General features: G+C 41.4%; 1 protein-coding gene across 1 annotated transcript in view; it reads left to right on the forward strand.

The window, feature by feature from the left end:
* LOC308695880 (NACHT, LRR and PYD domains-containing protein 3-like) overlaps positions 1-19488 on the forward strand; it is a 108773-nt gene that overhangs the window by 19813 nt on the left and 69472 nt on the right. Inside the window, exon 8 of the mRNA XM_081374140.1 lies at positions 3086-3256. Within this exon, the coding sequence (XP_081230266.1) occupies positions 3086-3256 (171 nt within the window). The remainder of the gene's footprint in view (positions 1-3085; positions 3257-19488) is intronic.

The following is a 19488-nucleotide window of genomic DNA, read 5'->3' on the forward strand; positions in this document are numbered from 1 at the left end:
GCTCTCATCTGAAAAATGTCTTTATCTACATTACTCTATAGTGATTCCTCATCATTAACATGAACTTATCCCTGAAAAAACTGACATATGAAATAATAGTCTGATTTTTTTTTTTTGTGGAGACAGTTTATCAAACGTTTAGGCAAAATATAAAAGACCATTTAAAAATGTTTGCATGTTTGTTTTGTATCATATGATACACCAGACTTTTATGACTTATATAGAATTATATATTAGCTCATGCTCATACTTGAGGAAGAAAAATAAACATATTTTATTCATATACCCAAACTGGGGGGAAAGAATGTAATTTGGTACAGATGTTATTTATATTGCCAACAAGTAAGATGAAATTCTGAAAGGTTATAATATAAAACATTGAGATTTTTATAAAACAGGCTTCTTAAATAAAGTACATATATAATACCACATCATATATTAGTTGTCCCTGTCACGTGTCATTTATGTTTGTTGGGAATTTCAGTTTGAGTTTTGCTTGGTTCCTGTTTGCCTTTGTTCTTTTCCCGCCACTCCTTTGTTTCTATGGTTACCATCATTATCAGTTCAGTTGTATCACCTGTTTAGTCATCATCGTCATTAGTGGTTGACCGATATGTCGCCAAGGCCGATATATCGGCCGATATTTGGCATTTATAAAATATCGGCATCGGCCGATCAGTTTTTCTGATTGGCCGGTGTGTTGGAAGCAGGACTTGCAGCACATGCTACCGCAGTGGTAAAAAAAACTGCCACTGTCACAGCTCTAGTGTCTGGAGAGCATCACACCCCGATTCAGAACACAGCCTGACCCAAGGCTTCTTCACGTCATGCCTGTCGAGCCCTCTGCCAAGATGGGCGCCGCCTTACCGCCCGAGCCCTCAGCAAAGATGGCCGCCGCCTCACCGCCTGAGCCCTAGACAAAGACGCCCACCGCCTAACCGCCTGAGCCTTCGGCAAAGATGGCCACTGCCTTGCCGCCTGAGCCCTCAACCAGGATGGTTGCCACCATGTCAGAGCCTGTTCCTGTCCCTAGACCTGTTCCTGCCCCAAGGACTGTTCATTTTCCTAGACCTGTTCCTGCCACAATAACTGTTACTGTTACCATACCTGTGTCTGTTCCCAAGCCTGTATATCTCCCCAAGCCTGTATCTCTCCCCAGGCCTGTATCGGTTCCTGAGCCTGTATCTGGTTCCTGAGCCTGTATCTGTTCCTGAGCCTGTTCCCGAGCCTGAGTCTGTTCCAGAACCTGAACCTGAGATGGTTCCTGAGCCTGTTCCTGACCCTGTTCCTGAACTCCCCCTCAGCCTCCTTCTCCCACCTCCTCCCATCATACCTTCCTCAACCACGCTGTTGCCACCTCCTGCTAGCCCCACAGCTCACCCACATGCCACTTTAAGTGAGGTGAGCCCAAGGGTCTATCAGTGTTAAGCTCCAGCATGGTCGGTGGATCCCCTGTCTCCACTTCCTACCTCCGTGACCAGGACTCCACCTCAACCCGTCAGTCCATCAGCTCAACCTTGGCTCCTACCTCCCTCAGCTCCACCATGACCCATCAGTCCACCAGCTCTACCGGGCTCCCTCATCCCCCCGGCTTCGCCTTGGTCGTTCCTCGCCCTACCCTCGCCTCGAGACTACACTCCCCTGGTTTCGCCTCGTCCCTTCATCCCTCTGGCTCCGTTGGGCTCCTCATTCCCGCCTACTCCACCTTGGTCCTCTGTCAATCCGGCTCCACCGCAGCCTTCTGTGTCCCTGCCTGCACCTCAGTCGCCAGAGCCTGCGGCATTGATATGTCCCGCCGGATCCTCGGTGTCGCCTGGTCTCCTCTCCCACCTGCTTCCCATCAGTCGACCCCTGGAGATCGTCAGCCCTGCCTCCACCATTGGTCCTCCCTCCTCCGGCTCCGCCCTGGCCTTTGCTTGGTTTCTGTTTGCCTTTGTTCTTTTCCCGCCACTCCTTTGTTTCTAAGGTTACCGTCATTATCAGTTCAGTTGTATCACTGGTTTAGTCATCATCGTCATCTATCTTACCTCAGTTCCATTCTGTTCAGTCAGTCCTTGTCCGATCTCCGTCGTATTTAGTGTGTGTGAACCTTCTGCCCGTCTTCTATGTACCTGCATTATTTATTTTGCGTGTAAAAGTTGCATTTTGCAACTTTTGATTCTCCTTCGTCTTCTTCTGCCTGCACCACACTGTGACAGTCCCTCTGTATCTCCCAGTAATTAGACATTTTAAATGCTTATTTTTATCAGTAATTCTGTATTTTAATGTACGAATGTAATGTAATATATAGATCAAGAGATTTACAAATAAACATTTATCAAAAGCCTGTTGTATCATATTTGATGTACACATTTTAAGATATTTTTTCTACAAAAAAAAGAGTACTTTTTTATCAAGTTCAAAATCTTTTTTTTTGCATTTTTTTTTCTAATTTAGTAAACATTAAGTAAAATAACTATAAATTGAATTTCAGTAATTGTTATGGATGCTTTTTTACTATCTTTAAATTAATGGTATATCACCTATTGATCACCCTGCTCTCTAAGATATCGGTATCAGCCATCGGTTAAACTTAAAATATAAAAAAACAAATACAATTTCTTAAGATTAAAGGATTAAAGATTTTATATCAAAAAGACATGTACATGTGAATGAAGGCATTTTTAGTATTATAGTGAAAGGCCTTTAACTTGCCATAAAAGTGTGAACTGTCTCATCTAATAGTGTCGGTGCAGTCAAGTCAATAATCTTGTTGAATATTAAGTGTCCCTATCTAAGGACGCCAGAGGCAACAGTAGCAAAAACCCAAACTCCATCAGGTGACTGAAATAGAGAAGAAATCATATAGCTATAAATCTAAACACAAATATTTTTTTCAAACATACTTCATTTTATCTATTAAATTTGTCACTGAATAAAAAATACTAATGTACTGGAAATGGTAGTTTTTGAAGATGAATGCTGTTTGAATGCATTGTATGCTGTTTATGTAAAAAATAATAGTAATGGAAAATGTATTTAATATTTGTATATAGAAAATGTTTTGTATGTGTTCCATCTAATTCTGTGTTGTGATTTACTGTAGGATGAATTATTGTAACTTAACCGACAAAAGCTGTTCAGCTCTGGCTGCAGTTCTTGGATCAGATACCAATCTGAAAGAGCTGAACATGAACAATAATAATCTGCAGGATTCAGGAGTGAAGCTGCTCTGCACTGGACTGAAGAATATAAAGTGTAAATTGGAGATACTGAGGTAAGTTGAGCCACAGGAGTCACATGACTAAAGTAAGGTGCAATGACTCCGGACGATCCCGGAGGCTAAAAGTTATGAATAAAAGTTGCATTTCTTTGTTTGTCAAGTTTGTCTTTGTTCTATTGTTGTGTTTTTCATTCTAACAATCCAATGATATTTTATTTATTTGTTACAATGTGGGTATAGCATATCATCTTTCTTATCAATTTTGTTAATAAAAGTCCAATGTTTAATATAAGTGAATTTATCATTGTACTATTTTATTATTGACATATTTTCATTAATACTAATAAACCACAAACTAAGCATTTGCATTAAACTGAGGGGAAAATCCAAAAACCTTCATTTATCAGTGTTACAATGGGGGTATACTATGCTATGTGTCCTATTTGTTTTGTTGATAAAAATTTGATGTTCAATATAAGTGAGGTTGTCATTGTGCCATTTTATTGTTGTTGTGTTTTTTTTTTTCACTGAGTAATACTGAATTGACATTAAGCATTCATTTTGTGCTGCATTCATTTGGTGCTGCACTGTAATGCAAATAATTGCAGGGGATTATAATATTTAGTGGATAAAGTATTTTGTATATATGTACATGTATGTTCTACTTCTTATAAGTTAACACTTAAATTGTGTTGTTTTTGTTTATAGTAATTTATAATTTAATGATTTAATCGTTATATGCATACTTAGTGTTGAGTCAGAATTCAGATGATTCTGTTAGAGCTGGTAAATCTGCCACAGAAAGGAGGGGGAGATCTGGTTGAAACCACTTATCTTAAGATTATATATAACAGGATTAATGTATTTTAGTGCTTTTGAGGAAGCTGTGTATCTTTGATTCTGCTTTCAGCTTTGCAGCTAGTCTCGACTAAATACTTCCTGTAGTTTGAAGGTATTTTGGTCCGTTTGTCTCACTCATCCTTGCAAAGCTGCTTCAGCGCAGTGACATTTGTAGGCTTTCTAGCATGAGCTATGTTTCAAGTCCTTCCACAGCATTTTAATGGAATTGAATTCTGGACTTTTTTGGGCCATTCCCAAACTTTAATTTTCTAATTTTCCGACCATTTTCAGGTTGCTTGTTGTGGATCATTCTGATCATAGACTTTCAGATCCTGTGAGGTTTTAGATAATTGCAAATTTGAAAGGGATGTTGACGTCTAACATATTAAAGTTCTCTGAGCCTTTTGTTTCCCTCCATATTAAATTGTCAGTTTTTGCAACTGACTTTCAATACATTTGTACAAAGAATAAAATAAAATTCAGTTTAAGGATTTATATTGTTCAGGTTTGACTGATTAATCAGCTGAATGTTTTCCTCTATGTTCTAGACTCTCTAACTGCAGTGTGACAGAAGAAGGTTATAAAGCTCTGGCTTCAGCTCTGAGATCAAACCCTTCACACCTGATAGAGCTGGATCTCACAGGAAATGATACTGGACAATCAGGAGTGAAGGAGCTCAGTGATTTACTACAGGATCCAGACTGTCAACTGAAGACGCTGAGGTGAGACGGCATCTTATAATGAACTAAATTAGCTATATGCAGGCAAAATATTCATAACAAATATATTACTTTAGTTATATAAGCTGTACAATTTGTTGCATCAAAATGATCAAGATCAGATCAGATGCTGCAGGTTCTGTCATGATGATGATAATCGTCAACACAGTTTATTTGTGATTCGATCTTCATGTCAAATAGACATTATGGGTATATGTGCTGCTATTCTGGAGTATACCTTGTAGCGAGCCACTACAAATTAAGTCGAAAGAAACAAATAATTAATTAATAATCAGTTTAAATCACACACACACACACACACACACACACACACACACAAATTTCATTATAGTCAGTAAAAATTTGTACGAACGGAAACTAAAAAGAGAAAAGAGGTGTGGTTTTGGGTGACAAAGAACGATAAGGAAGAGGAAGAGGAAGTAGAGAGAGGGAAGTAGAGATGTGGAAGGAGAGTCTGGTTGGGAAGTTGAATCCGCGTCTGGAAAAGTCTGAGGGAAAACGAGGCCGTTGTTGCAGCGTGATTGTGAAGTGCTCTGTGTTGGATTATTGTTCAAGTCGACAAAGTCTGAACGTCTGCATTGTGGAATACTGGAGTATGGACGCGTATGCGACGACTGAGTGACTGATCGAGCTGGAACCTGGACGCCGCGGGTGAAAACCAACGCCAAAGGTTAAACTTGAGAAACTGCAGCATTGCAAGGTTGTTTATCCTGTGAGTAATCGTCCCTTCTGTGACAATTTCCGACGTATAATCCTCGAAAGGTAAAAGGAGAATTAGTCTTCCCCGCGCTCTCAAAAGTTCCTAACACTGAAAACTCGCTCTCTTCCTTAAAAAACATCAAACCACTCTCTCATTAAAAACGATTGTTATCTCCTCTATCAGTTACTAACAATATTATTTGATTTAATTTCGGTTTTATTATAAATTTACTTATATTTTGAACTGTTTTGGGATTATTTTTGTTGTTGTTTTTTTTTTTGGTCTAATTCTGAACTTTGTCAAGTCTGTGCGCAACCGCGCCGGTATTTCAGTTAAACGAAATGATTTATTTATTTGCTCATTTCTGAGAGCTTACTGCTGGACACTGAGTGAATTAAATTATTTTCTTGGTTGGTGAAAAATTATATGAATGGACTTAATGAAAACAGCAAGTCTCTTGTTGTGGTTTTCTGTGTTTTCCGCAATCGGACAATAAAATTGTTTGTCAGTTATTTAAACTGTCTGGCGCCCAATGTGAACATTTAAAAATTGAGTAACTCACCGTTACAGAATGGCGCCCAACGTGGGGCTCGAACATGGACAATAGATGAACTTTACTGAACTATAAACTTAAATGGACAATGAGACAGGACTATGGGGTGTTAAAATATTGAAACCAACTTGTGATATGGACATTATGAAATGACCTGTCTTTCACACTTGAATCTGAAATGAAATGAACAGTGAACATTTAATGTTTGTTTGTTTTCTCTAAAATTGAATTTCATGCTTGAAGCTGAAAGGGAAATGTTGCTGTCATTCATTTAAGAGTATTGTTGTAGAGCTGAATATGTTTTGATCATTGTGGTAATTGTGAAAATTGGTACTCTACAATTGTTATTTACCATGTCTACTAATTCAAATCACCATTCTTTTCCATCTCCTTTGATGTCCCCTCCAGACATTTCCACTCCATTACCTGCCCCCATTCCTAGAGACCCCCCCTCCTTCCTTTTACAATCGGCAGAAATGGACATTGCAACCCCTGCTTCTCTTTCCCCTGTTTTAGAGACCTACAATGAACCTCCTGGGGTGTTTTCTACTCGTGAGCAAGCCTCGTTTGAGTCTGAGATTCAGTGTAAACTCCCTATGATGCTTCCTACCCCTGGTAGAGGATGGGGCCAACTTAATGAGCAAGTCCATGATAATCTGAATAAATTGAATCAGGATTTGGGCAAACAGGACAAGGTTCTAAATGATTTAATTAAGCAAGTACAAAGAAGTAGATTTCATGTAGAGTCCAAGATAAACAAACTAGCAGAACAAACAGATCAAAGTTTACAAAACCTATATAGGGTAGTATCTTCAAATAAGGACAAACACGACAGTGAAATGGATACAATAATGAAAGCAATCAAAACTGTAGTGTCCGAGGAAATGGACAGAGTGAAAGTTTCTCTGGTGTCTGAACTTGGATTTATGGTGGATCAGTTACAAATTGAGGTTCAGCGAGACTTAAAAGATATGCAGAAAGCTGTGCAAGAAAAAAACACTGAGCTAGTAAACCATTTTTCTGAGTACTCCTCAGCATTAAAGAGTTTGTCTACAAAAGTGGATGAAATGGGTGGAAAACTTGACACACTCTCAGTGGTTCACTCCAGTAAAATGGTGGATGAAGAAATGCAATCAGCCCATTCAGCTTCCTCCCACTTACCAGAGACTTCACCCTTGAGGACTACTTCTGTTCTTACCTCTGTTCCAAAAACTGATCATATAAAATTAGTCTTTCCTACCTATGGGAGGCCAGGAGATGATTCTGATCCACTATTGTATTTATCAAAGTGTCAAGATTTTCTTGCTTTGCACCCATTATCTGACATTGATCTTCTTGCTACTTTTCGTACTGTTCTTCATGGCACCGCTCGAGATTGGTGGGAAACAACACGTTCCAAAATTGCATCTTGGGTGGAGTTCAAAGCTTCCTTTTTATCAGCTTTTTTAGCCGAAGACTATGAAGATGAACTTGCGGAACGGGTCAGAACTAAAAAACAGGGTGAACATGAACCCATCAGAGACTTTGCATATTCTTACCGAGCTCTCTGTATAAGATGGAATCCAGGCCTCACTGAAAAGGACATTGTTAAGCTTATATTAAAACATATAAAACCATATCTTGCCAGCCAGCTCCGTGGAAGAGTGGAGGACGTGGATGAGCTTGTGCGTCTGGGGCATCAGATGGAAAAGGACCATGAACTACAACTGGCATACGAGCATAACATTCATGTCAAAAGAGCGGGTCCCATACAGAAGGGATGGCAGCATCCTCCTAACGTTCCTCGGGAAGACAAAACCCCATTGTGTTGGCGTTGCAGAGGCACACATTCCCCTGGGTCATGCCCTCAGTACAATTCTTCTCCGTTCACTCAAATGAGTAGTCAATATAATCAACAAAAATCAACTAAGTCCAAAACCAGTGGATACCCCAGCAACTCCACTGCATCAACTGTGACTTCTAAACAGTCTTTTAAAATGGACTCCTCCCGGTCTAAAGATTCTTTGTCAACTATGAAACAACCCTCCCCTTTGAATCCAAAAGCCATTCCACAACAGCTAGTTGTGCCCATACGTATTAAGAATTGGTATGGCAAGGCTATCATGGACACAGGAGCCAGCTACACGTTGATGCATGAAAATCTCTGGACTGAATTGAATAGTTCAAAAGAAAATCTTAAGCCTTGGTGCCATGGTCCCTTGTATCTTGCCTAGGCCTGTCGCGATAGTCGATAAGTCGATTAATCGCACGATAAAAAAAAATGAGCTCGATAATTTTTCCGGCCGCGATAATTCCATTTGCATGCTTGTTTGTTTTCCTCGTCTCTCTCTCTCTACCAAAGAGACTGGATGACCACTCTCGCTCGGTTCTTTAGCGTATAGGAGGAGTGAACCCTCTTGTTGTCAGTTGCATGGTCTTTGTGTGAGAAGGCGGCGCCGCGGCGCTTGTCAGTCACATGGTCTTTGTATGGGAAAGCGCCGGCGGGAGTGTTTGCGGCTACTGCCGGGAGAGAGAGAAGACGCTAGTTGTGAGTTGCGACAGCGAGCCCGATCACATGAAAATGCGTATCTATACCACGAATGTTATTTCTCGTGCCATTTATACGCCAAAAATAGTTTTTGCGTGCATATGATACGCTCTTTATGGCGTGTAATACGCACGCACTCCTCACCCCTAATCCTAACCAAGTATTTTCAGTGCGTAGCATGCACGCAATAAAGTGCGTCTCCGTCTTCCCGACAGTACACAATCACTTGACAAAGTAACAGGAGGACAAAGTAACAGGAGTAACAGTGCAAAATTGTGCGATATGGCTTGTTGAGGCTTTTTTTTATTTGTTTACAAAGGTCCTAACTGTCAGTTTTGCCTGTTATGGAATGTATCACTATTTAATAATGTCTAAAGCCTAATGTTTAATATTTTTTGAAGTGCAATTTTGTTTCATTTTATTTATTAACAGACATTTATTTTGTTAACAGACACTAAGAGTCCATTGCTTTCATTGTTTTTGGTTGTTTTGTTCATTTTTTGGGATATTTAAAATGTTTTCCGTTTTCAATGTTTAATATTCTTTAGAAATAAAAGTTTATAGATCGTTGAAAAGGTGTACCTGCATTATTATGCCATTATAATTATATGAAATGAAAATGGTCTCAGAACGACAATATTATCGTTTATCGCGATAATTTCTTGGACTATTTATCGTCCAGCAAAATTTGTTATCGTGACAGGCCTAATCTTGCCAATGGAGAAGCGGAAACACCTCTAGGATGGACAGCTTTGGACATTGAAATACAGGGTAATGTGGTAAACTCATCGGTGGCTGTGCTTCCTTCTAGAGCTCTGGCCTATGGAATTGTGTTGGGACTTGACTTTATTTACCATAGCCAACTACAAATAAACGTTGCTGACCAGGTGTATGGTTTCAAAAACACTCCTTTAGTTACTTATCCTTTTCAACCTGGCAGTGCCTCAGTGTCTGGCTGGAAAACCCAAGAATTAAGGAACAACAAAGGTAGTGGTAACTCGAAACATCAACTTGGTCTTATCAGTTCTATACCTCCGCCGGGGTTCCAGTTGAAGGTGGATCGTCTTGGTGTTCAGGATTACATAAATCAGGCTGTGTCATCTGCCAATCTACAAATATACGAAAAACAACAATTATTTGACATCCTACAAACAAATCAAAAAGTGTGTACCCATGAAGTTGGTAGAACCAATGTTTTACAACATCACATATATACAACTGCCCAAATTCCTATAAAACAAAAACCTTACCGCATGTCTTCTGTAAAACAGGCCATTGTGAAAGAGCAACTCGAAGAGATGTTGTCTGCAGGTATCATCGAACCCTCACGTTCTGGCTGGTCCTCCCCGGTGGTGTTAGTGCCTAAAAAAGATGGTGGACAAAGATTTTGTGTGGATTACAGGAAACTCAATTCACTTACAGAAAGTGATGCATATCCGCTGCCGTCCATCATGGAGATTCTGGAGTCCCTCTCTGGTTCAACCATTTTTTCCACTATCGACTTAAATAGTGGATACTGGCAGGTGGAGATGGCACCTGAGAGTAAGTTTATGACTACCTTCATAACTCCCTCAGGCCTCTACCATTTTAATGTGATGCCTTTTGGGCTTAAAAATGCACCAGCCTCATTCCAGAGGTTAATGGAGTTGGTCCTGGGAGACTTACGTGGTCAGTGTTGCCTGGTGTACTTAGATGATATAATCATTTATTCTTCCTCTGTGACACAGCATTTTTTGGATCTTCAGATGGTATTTGACAAACTCCAACAAGCAGGACTAACCATCAACTTGAAGAAAAGCACATTCTGTCTGGAAGAGATAAAATTTTTGGGACACATTGTCAATACCAACGGTATTGCAGCAGATCCAGAGAAGGTACGCTCCATTCAGCAGTATCCTGTACCAAAGAATCTCAAAGAGGTTCAAAGATTTTTAGGAATGTCTGGATGGTACCACAGGTTCGTTCCTGGCTTCTCAAAAATTGCTGAACCGTTGAATAACTTGAAAAAAAAAGGTCAGTCTTTTATCTGGTCTCATGAGTGTCAGCAGGCGTTTGATCAATTAAAATCATATCTGACTTCTTCCCCAGTTTTAGGACACCCCAAACCAGATCTTCCATTCACCGTGTATACAGACGCAAGTGAAACCGGTCTTGGAGCAGTACTTGCACAAAAAACAGGAGCAGACTCTGAGCAAGTTATAGCATATGCCAGTAGGACATTGACCAAGGCTGAAGTAAACTATTCCGCAACCGAAAAGGAGTGCCTTGCGGTAGTATGGGCCTTAGAGAAATGGCAGTACTATCTAGAACCAAAAGTATTCACAATAGTCACCGATCATTCTGCCTTGCAGTGGGTTCTGACTTCCAATAAATCCACAAGTCGTCTACTGAGGTGGGCTTTGAGATTGCAGAAATTTGATTTCATTGTCGAGTTCAGAAGAGGCAAGCTCAATATTGTTCCAGATGCTCTCTCTCGAATACCTTTGGCAGTTGGGTGCAATTTGTTCTCTACAAAGAAAAAAACAGAGGATCTCCCTTTTACTGCTGATATTGTGTGGGCAGAACAACACCAAGACCCTGAGATTGAGAAAGTGTTCTGTGCCTTGGCAGAAGGAGATCCTGTCATGTTAGAAAAATATACAGTACTGGAAGATAAATTGTATAGGAAAACACAAATTTCTGATCACCAAACTCACCTTCGGATTTATATTCCTTCTTCGCTAAAATCGCTCATGTTACAGGCTTATCACGAGAACCCTCTATGTGGACATCTGGGCATCTTCAAGACGTACAAAAGGCTTCATGATGTTGCATTCTGGCCTAAGATGTGGTCTGAAGTAAAAGACTTTGTTAAATGCTGTGAGAAGTGCCAAGTCCTAAAAAGTGACAACAAAAAACCTTCAGGGAAAATACAGCAGACTGTTGTGAACAGACCAAATGAGCTACTGGGAGTAGACCTTATGGGCCCGTTCCCACGCAGTTCACAACAACATGAATACATAATGGTCGTGGTAGACTACTATACACGGTGGGTTGAGATTTTCCCCATGAGAACTGCAACAACTTCCACCATTACCCGTATCCTCAGAACAGAAGTTCTCACAAGATGGGGAGTTCCAACTTACATCCTGTCGGATCGTGGTTCCCAATTTGTTTCGTCCCTTTTTCAGGAATTGTGTGAGCAATGGAAAGTCATGCCAAAACTTACTACAGCATATCATCCCCAAACCAACATGACTGAGCGTGTTAATCGTAACTTGAAGTGTATGATTGCATCATATGTTGAAGATAATCATAAAAAGTGGGATACGTACCTTCCTGAGTTCAGATTTGCATTGAACACTGCAGTACAGGAAACTACGGGACTGACGCCGGCTGAACTTCAAGTAGGCAGGAAGCTCCTGAGTCCTATGGACCGTGTTCTTCAGTCAGCAATTCCTGTACTGCCCGAGACTCCACTTAATGAAACTATGGATAGACTCCATCAACTTCAAGTAAAGGCAGAAGCTAGTTCAAAAAAAGCCCGTTTCAGACAATTAAGGAACTATAATAAAAACCGAAGAGAAGTGACTTACCAGTTTCAAGACCGAGTGTGGGTAAGAAATTTCCCTAAGTCAAGTGCTCCACATCAATTCACTGCTAAGTTGGCTAAGAAATGGAAAGGTCCGTACAGGATTGTCCGTCGGCTGGGGCCGATAAATTATCAAGTTGTCCTAGAAAGCTCTGGCGAGGATATGAGAAATGTTCATGTTTGTAACCTGAAACCTTGTTATCCGACAGCTAAAGAGGTAGAAAGACAAGAAAACCAAAAAATTATGGAAATCTTTCAGGACTCTTCGGATGAAGAGGAATTCTTAGGATTCTAAGAGTGAACAACCATGGGTTGACTTTCCAATGGGGGGAGAATGTAGCGAGCCACTACAAATTAAGTCGAAAGAAACAAATAATTAATTAATAATCAGTTTAAATCACACACACACACAAATTTCATTATAGTCAGTAAAAATTTGTACGAACGGAAACTAAAAAGAGAAAAGAGGTGTGGTTTTGGGTGACAAAGAACGATAAGGAAGAGGAAGAGGAAGTAGAGAGAGGGAAGTAGAGAAGTGGAAGGAGAGTCTGGTTGGGAAGTTGAATCCGCGTCTGGAAAAGTCTGAGGGAAAACGAGGCCGTTGTTGCAGCGTGATTGTGAAGTGCTCTGTGTTGGATTATTGTTCAAGTCGACAAAGTCTGAACGTCTGCATTGTGGAATACTGGAGTATGGACGCGTATGCGACGACTGAGTGACTGATCGAGCTGGAACCTGGACGCCGCGGGTGAAAACCAACGCCAAAGGTTAAACTTGAGAAACTGCAGCATTGCAAGGTTGTTTATCCTGTGAGTAATCGTCCCTTCTGTGACAATTTCCGACGTATAATCCTCGAAAGGTAAAAGGAGAATTAGTCTTCCCCGCGCTCTCAAAAGTTCCTAACACTGAAAACTCGCTCTCTTCCTTAAAAAACATCAAACCACTCTCTCATTAAAAACGATTGTTATCTCCTCTATCAGTTACTAACAATATTATTTGATTTAATTTCGTTTTTATTATAAATTTACTTATATTTTGAACTGTTTTGGGATTATTTTTGTTGTTGTTTTTTTTTTGGTCTAATTCTGAACTTTGTCAAGTCTGTGCGCAACCGCGCCGGTATTTCAGTTAAACGAAATGATTTATTTATTTGCTCATTTCTGAGAGCTTACTGCTGGACACTGAGTGAATTAAATTATTTTCTTGGTTGGTGAAAAATTATATGAATGGACTTAATGAAAACAGCAAGTCTCTTGTTGTGGTTTTCTGTGTTTTCCGCAATCGGACAATAAAATTGTTTGTCAGTTATTTAAACTGTCTGGCGCCCAATGTGAACATTTAAAAATTGAGTAACTCACCGTTACAACCTTGATAATTAACATGCATAATTTAGTTTTTGTGCACACTTTTTATTATTAATTCTAGATAACCTTTTAGTGAAATAGTTTTCTGAACACAATAGTTTTCCATCAAGCCCAGATTCACTGCATCTCTCTACAGCAGGTCTATGAGTCTCCAAATGTTCACAAACATGCAGTTTCACAAGCCAGTTTTCTCTATGCTGATGTTTCTCACTCATCTTGCTTTAAAGCCAATAAGATCTTAATTTCACACTCTGTATTCATACTGAAAACCATGATCTAGTGAACTTTTGTGCTTCTGCTCTTTGAGACGTTTCTGTTCTTATGAGTTTGCGTTTGAGTGTCGCTCTAGTTTCTTTTAAATAACTCTGACTATTAGACTATAAGTAGGTTGACTGAACACTAGTAATGGGTGCGAAATGGTTAATCATTTTGTGAATAAATTGGTTTAATTGATTCAAAGCTTTGAAAAGCTTTGTTTATCCCATCACTAGTGTACGCAAGTGCAGCTTTATTCAAATAAATGTGAAAAAAAAAGACTTGACTAAGAAGTATGAACAACACCAACAGCATTTACAGGGAACAAAGCTAGAAAGAAGACAATGGTAACATGAGGACTATATATAGTGTTAGGGGGTAACAGTTTAGGACCTAAAGACCAGATGTTTGAAAGAAGATCTTCTGCTGATGAAACTGCAAACTATCTTCAGTAAAACTTTTCTTCAATTTATTATAATTCTGACAATAAATTGAAGAAAAGTTTTACTGAAGATAGTTTGCAGTTTCATCAGCAGAAGTCAGCTTCAAGACTCACACAGGAGTTCGTAGGCCGCCCCCCTTACAGTTACAGAGATCACAGCAGTTATACCCTACACCAAGGTCTAAGCTACGTCCTTGCTTCAGGTTGCAGTGTCTGATTGGCTAAGAAATAGATAAACATTGTAATTTTCCACACATATACAGAAAGACTGAAGCATATCTCTATTGATTATGCAGCTGACACTCAGACCCTGAAGTTAGGCACGTCCTGACCTTCCAGGTCACAGATTTGGGTTGCTGGGCGCCAGCGTGTCCAGAACAACGACTCACTTAATCTAGTAGTGATTGTTTATCTGCTCCCCATTGGTAACCGTCTCAAGGTTGGGATTACTTAGGGTTACTTCCCTGAGTAGGGAACGAGACGATGGGTCAATGACACTTTGGGAACGCCCCTAGCGTGATTGCGTCTGAAGCATCTATGTCAACTATTCCAATGGAATGAATGAGCGTCACGGGCGGGTGACGTCATGACCAGGAAGAGATAAAAGCGCATCCGGTGCAACCGGCATTAGCTTCGAATTTTGCCGAAGCAAAGTCGATCACAGGGATGTAGGAAGTATGGCAGGACAACGCATCGTCTCGTTCACTACTCAGACAACTAAGGTTACAGTCGTAACCTTGAGACGTTCCCTTTCGATGTGTCGATGACGCTTTGGAAACGAGAATACCCAAATCGCCAAACTTACAAATACCTGAGTGTCAAATTGTTGTCAGAACCAACACTTAGGCACTAAGCACCTGAGACCCTGGGGCAGCATCCAGGTCCAAGCTGTAAAACCTCCCGAATGTGAGCGGAGGGGACCAACCCGCCGCATCACAAACCTCTTGGAGAGAAACTCAAGATAATAAGGCTTTAGAGGCTGCCATACTCCTAGTGGAATGAGCTCTGACCACCAAAGGTCACGGCTGGTCAGAGGACTCATAATCAAGAGAAATAGCCTCAACTATCCACTTACTAATTGTCTGCTTAGAAGCCGGAAGACCTATTTTGGGTGATCCAAAGCAAACAAATAACTGATCGGATATTCTCCACGAAGAAGTCCGATGAACATAAGTGTCCAGTGCTCGCACTGGACACAAAAGGTTCAGCTTTTCCTGGTCCGAAGAGGTAAAAGGAGGAGAACAGAAAGCTTGCAACACAATAGGCCTCGGAATATTGGTAGGAACTTTAGAAACATATCACTGCTTAGGGTATAAGAAAGCCTTAACCATCCCGGGTGCAAACTCAAGGCAGGTGGGAGATACCGAAAGGGCCTGAAGGTCTCCGACTCTTTTGAGGGACGAAATAGCTAGCAGAAAGATGGTCTTGAATGTAAGAAACTTTTCTGAAACCGAATCTAAGGGCTCAAAGGGAGCCCCAGATAGGGCCTTCTAAAACTATTGACAGGTCCCAAGCCGGTACCCTTGTGCGAACTGCAGGCCTCAGCCTCAGGGTGCCACGAAGGAAACGAGTAATCAGAGGGTCTCTACCCAAAGATGTACTACCCACTGGGGCGTGGAAAGCCGCAATGGCCGCCATGTAAACCTTAAGCGTGGAAGGACATAAACCTGATACAAAACGATCTTGTAGAAACTCAAGTACTGTATTGACTGAACAGTTAACTGGATCCCACTGTCGCTGGTGACACCAGGAAGTGAAAACTCTCCACTTTAGTGCATAAAGTTTCCTCGTAGCAGGAGCTCTGGAGCTTAAAATGGTCTCAACAACCTCAGTTGAGAGACCACTCTCTATAAGTTTGGCCCCCTCAGAGGCCAAACCCATAGTTTCCAAATATCTGGCTGGGGGTGAAATACTTTGCCCCCTGCCTGAGACAGAAGGTCTCTCCTGATCGGGATCTCCAAGGGAGGTCTGTCTAGAAGATGAATTAGGTCCGCAAACCAAATTCGACTCGGCCAGTGTGGTGCTACAAGTAGTAGACTTGTCCCGTCCTGACGAACTCTCTCCAAAACTCCTGGGAGCAGAGCAACGGGGGAAAGGCGTACAGACGTAGCCTCGGCCACCTCTGTACCAAAGCATCCAACCCCCAGAGGGGCTGGGTGAGTAAGGGAGAACCATAGTGGACAGTGCGTTGTGTGCTGAGATGCAAACAGATCCACTTCTGCTCGGAATCTGTAAAATTCCCAAATCTGCTCCACCGCCTCGGGGTGGAGTCTCCAGTCCCCTGGCCTCAGCCCCTGTCTCGACAGGGTGTCTGCTCCTATATTCTGGTCCCCTGGAATATACACTGCCCTCAGAGAGAGTATTTTCCCAAATGACCATAGGAGGATCTGGTACGCCAACTTGCATAACGGACGTGAATGCCGTGAAGGTCTCATGTACAGCAGGCCAAAAGGTATCACGTTGGACGCTGCTGCCATGAGGCCCAATAGTCTCTCGAACTGTTTCACAGTGCGTGACTGGCCTAGCTTTAGCTCTTTTGTGGCTGCAAGGATAGCAGCTATACGAGTGGGCGATAGAACGGCTCGCATCATGACCGAATCCCAGACCAGCGGGGCCAGAGCTGCATCTACGCACTTCGTGAATGTGCGTGGTGATAGAGCTAGACCAAATGGAAGCACCCGATACTGGTATTCTTTGCCCCCAAAAGAAAACCTCAGGAACTTCCTGTGCTGAGGGAGGATGGAGACATGGAAGTATGCGTCTTTCAGATCTATCGTGACAAACCAGTCCTCGGATCTGATTTGAGTCACGATCTGTTTGATTGTCAGCATCTTGAACTTGAGTTTCTGAACTGTACGATTCAAACGACGAAGATCTAATATGGAATGCAACCCTCCATCCTTTTTTGGAACAATGAAATAACGACTGTAAAAACCCGATTCTCTGTCGGGATGATACACCTGCTCTATAGCCTCCTTCTCTAATAGTGCTTTCACTTCTTGCTCCATCACCAGAGCCTGCTTGGGCTGTACTAACGTGAGCAACACCCCGTTGTAGCGTGGTGGACGTTGAACCAAACTGGATTCTGTACCCTTTTTCTACTTTCTGCAGGACCCATTGAGATATATTTGGCAGTTTTTTCCACTCCGCCAGAAAATCTACTAAGGGAACTTATTTATTTGTGTGTCACTGCCAGTGCTTAATACATCTACCTCCTCAGAACTAGAGCATTGAAGCATTAGGCTCTCTTCCCAGGCGGGAGAAGCCGCAGAGCGGGCTCCCGATCCAGGAGAGAGAGCACTGGATCCCCCAGGTAAGGGAGGAGAAAGGATCCTTGAGTCCGTCTCCAACCCCGCTGAAAGATCCATTTGCGATCCCCATGTATGCTTTCTCCGTGCTGCCTCGGCAGCAGCGGGTCCAGCACCCTGAGGATCGCGAGCCTCGCCACTTTCCTCAAAAAGTGACAGGCGAGAGCGGAGCGTAGTTAAATAACGCGGGCAAGGATAAGCACACTGCTTGAATACTTGTTTCGCCATATGTAACATGACAGACAACAGTAAATATAGACAGACAGTTTGACACAAATCGCTTGCTGAGGCAACAGAAGCTAATGCCGGTTGCACCGGATGCGCTTTTATCTCTTCCTGGTCATGACGTTACCCGCCCGTAACGCTCATTCATTCCATTAGACTAGTTGACATAGATGCTTCAGAAGCAATCACGCTAGGGGCGTTCCCAAAGCGTCATCGACACATCGCGAGTTCCCTCGAAAGGGAACAGAAACTGATCCATGAGATTCAGTACCTTTTTACATTTTGTCTCAACCAGTTTAACTTGATTCCTCCAAACACATTTCTCATCAAACCACAATCCTAGATACTTGAATTCTTTCACTCTTTCCATATTTTGTCCATACAATTTAAGCTGTAAGTTATTAATCCTTCTCTTTCTGGTAAAGAACATATAGCACGACTTTATGACTGACATCTTAAATCCCCAATCATATGACTATCTTTCAACTTTTAATATAGCGCTCTGTATGCTATTAGTCACGTCTAAAGTTTTCCCCTCTTTTCCATATAGCCCCATCATCTGCATAAAGTGATGACCCAATATCCCTACCAACATTTATAAAAATATTGTTTATCATGATATTAAACAGAATAGGGCTTATTGCACTCCCTTGAGGAATACCATTTACAATATCAAAATACTCCGACACAGCATCTCCAACCTTTACACGGAATGTTTAACCAATGTTATTTTGGGTGGGTTTCTCCCATCCCCATACAATGTCAGTTCTCTGTTTTTTACGGGCCTGACAACAACGTCGGTCTTCTCGGATGTGAACCGCTCCTGGCGTGCGCCTGGCAAATCTGCTGTTATAATAGCAATCCGCCATGGAACAAGCGCCTGCTCTTAAAGGGAATGTGAGATGTTGCTCTGATTGGTTTATTTCACGTTATGCCCAAACCACACCTATGAATAATGAAGCTACTTCAGACCAACCCATTTTAGATTTGCGTCGGGTGCAAGAGTCATTTATCCAGACGGTATAATAGCAACAGCGCCGTAGATCCGCCCACAAAGTTACTTGCATTTCGCGTTTGATACTTGCATATCAGATCGTTAAAATAGGGCCCCATATCTTATTAAACAGTTTTAGTATAATTTCCAAGACTTCTTTTGGTAATTGTCTAAACATAGCATAGTTGATCTTGTCCTGGAGCTGTATATCCACTTCCCTCTAGGACCATTTTTAACTCATGTACTGAAAAGTCCATGTCAAGTGCCGATTCATCACTATCTTTTTTCTTAGTTACATCACTATTTGTTCTTAAAATATCATTTTTTCGTTGTTTATGTATTTCATCTAAATGACTCCCTCTATGTACACTTGCAAACTTCTTACCTAGTAGCTCAGCTTTCTCCTTATTTGTAATTGCCAGGTATTCCCCATCTATCAGCACTGCACTGGGATTTTAACTGATTTTCTTTTCCCACTCAACTTTTTGATCATTGCCCAAATGTCACCCAATTTAACTTCTCTACCAATGGAGGAACAGAATTGCCTCCATGCATTCTTCTTGGATGACTTAATTATTTTCCGTGCCATAGCTCTCTTTCTTTGATAGTCAATCAGATTATCTTGGTTCATATTCTTTCTTAAAAATCTGAATGCGTGATTTTCATGACATTCATCGTTCCACCATGGAACTATTTCCTTTTTCTCATTCACTGTACTCAGGTTGTTGCAGCACTAATAATCATGGAAGTCACTGCTACTGCACGGCTAT

This window comes from Scardinius erythrophthalmus, assembly GCF_964197995.2.
Source record: "Scardinius erythrophthalmus genome assembly, chromosome: 9".
Taxonomy (NCBI): domain Eukaryota; kingdom Metazoa; phylum Chordata; class Actinopteri; order Cypriniformes; family Leuciscidae; genus Scardinius; species Scardinius erythrophthalmus.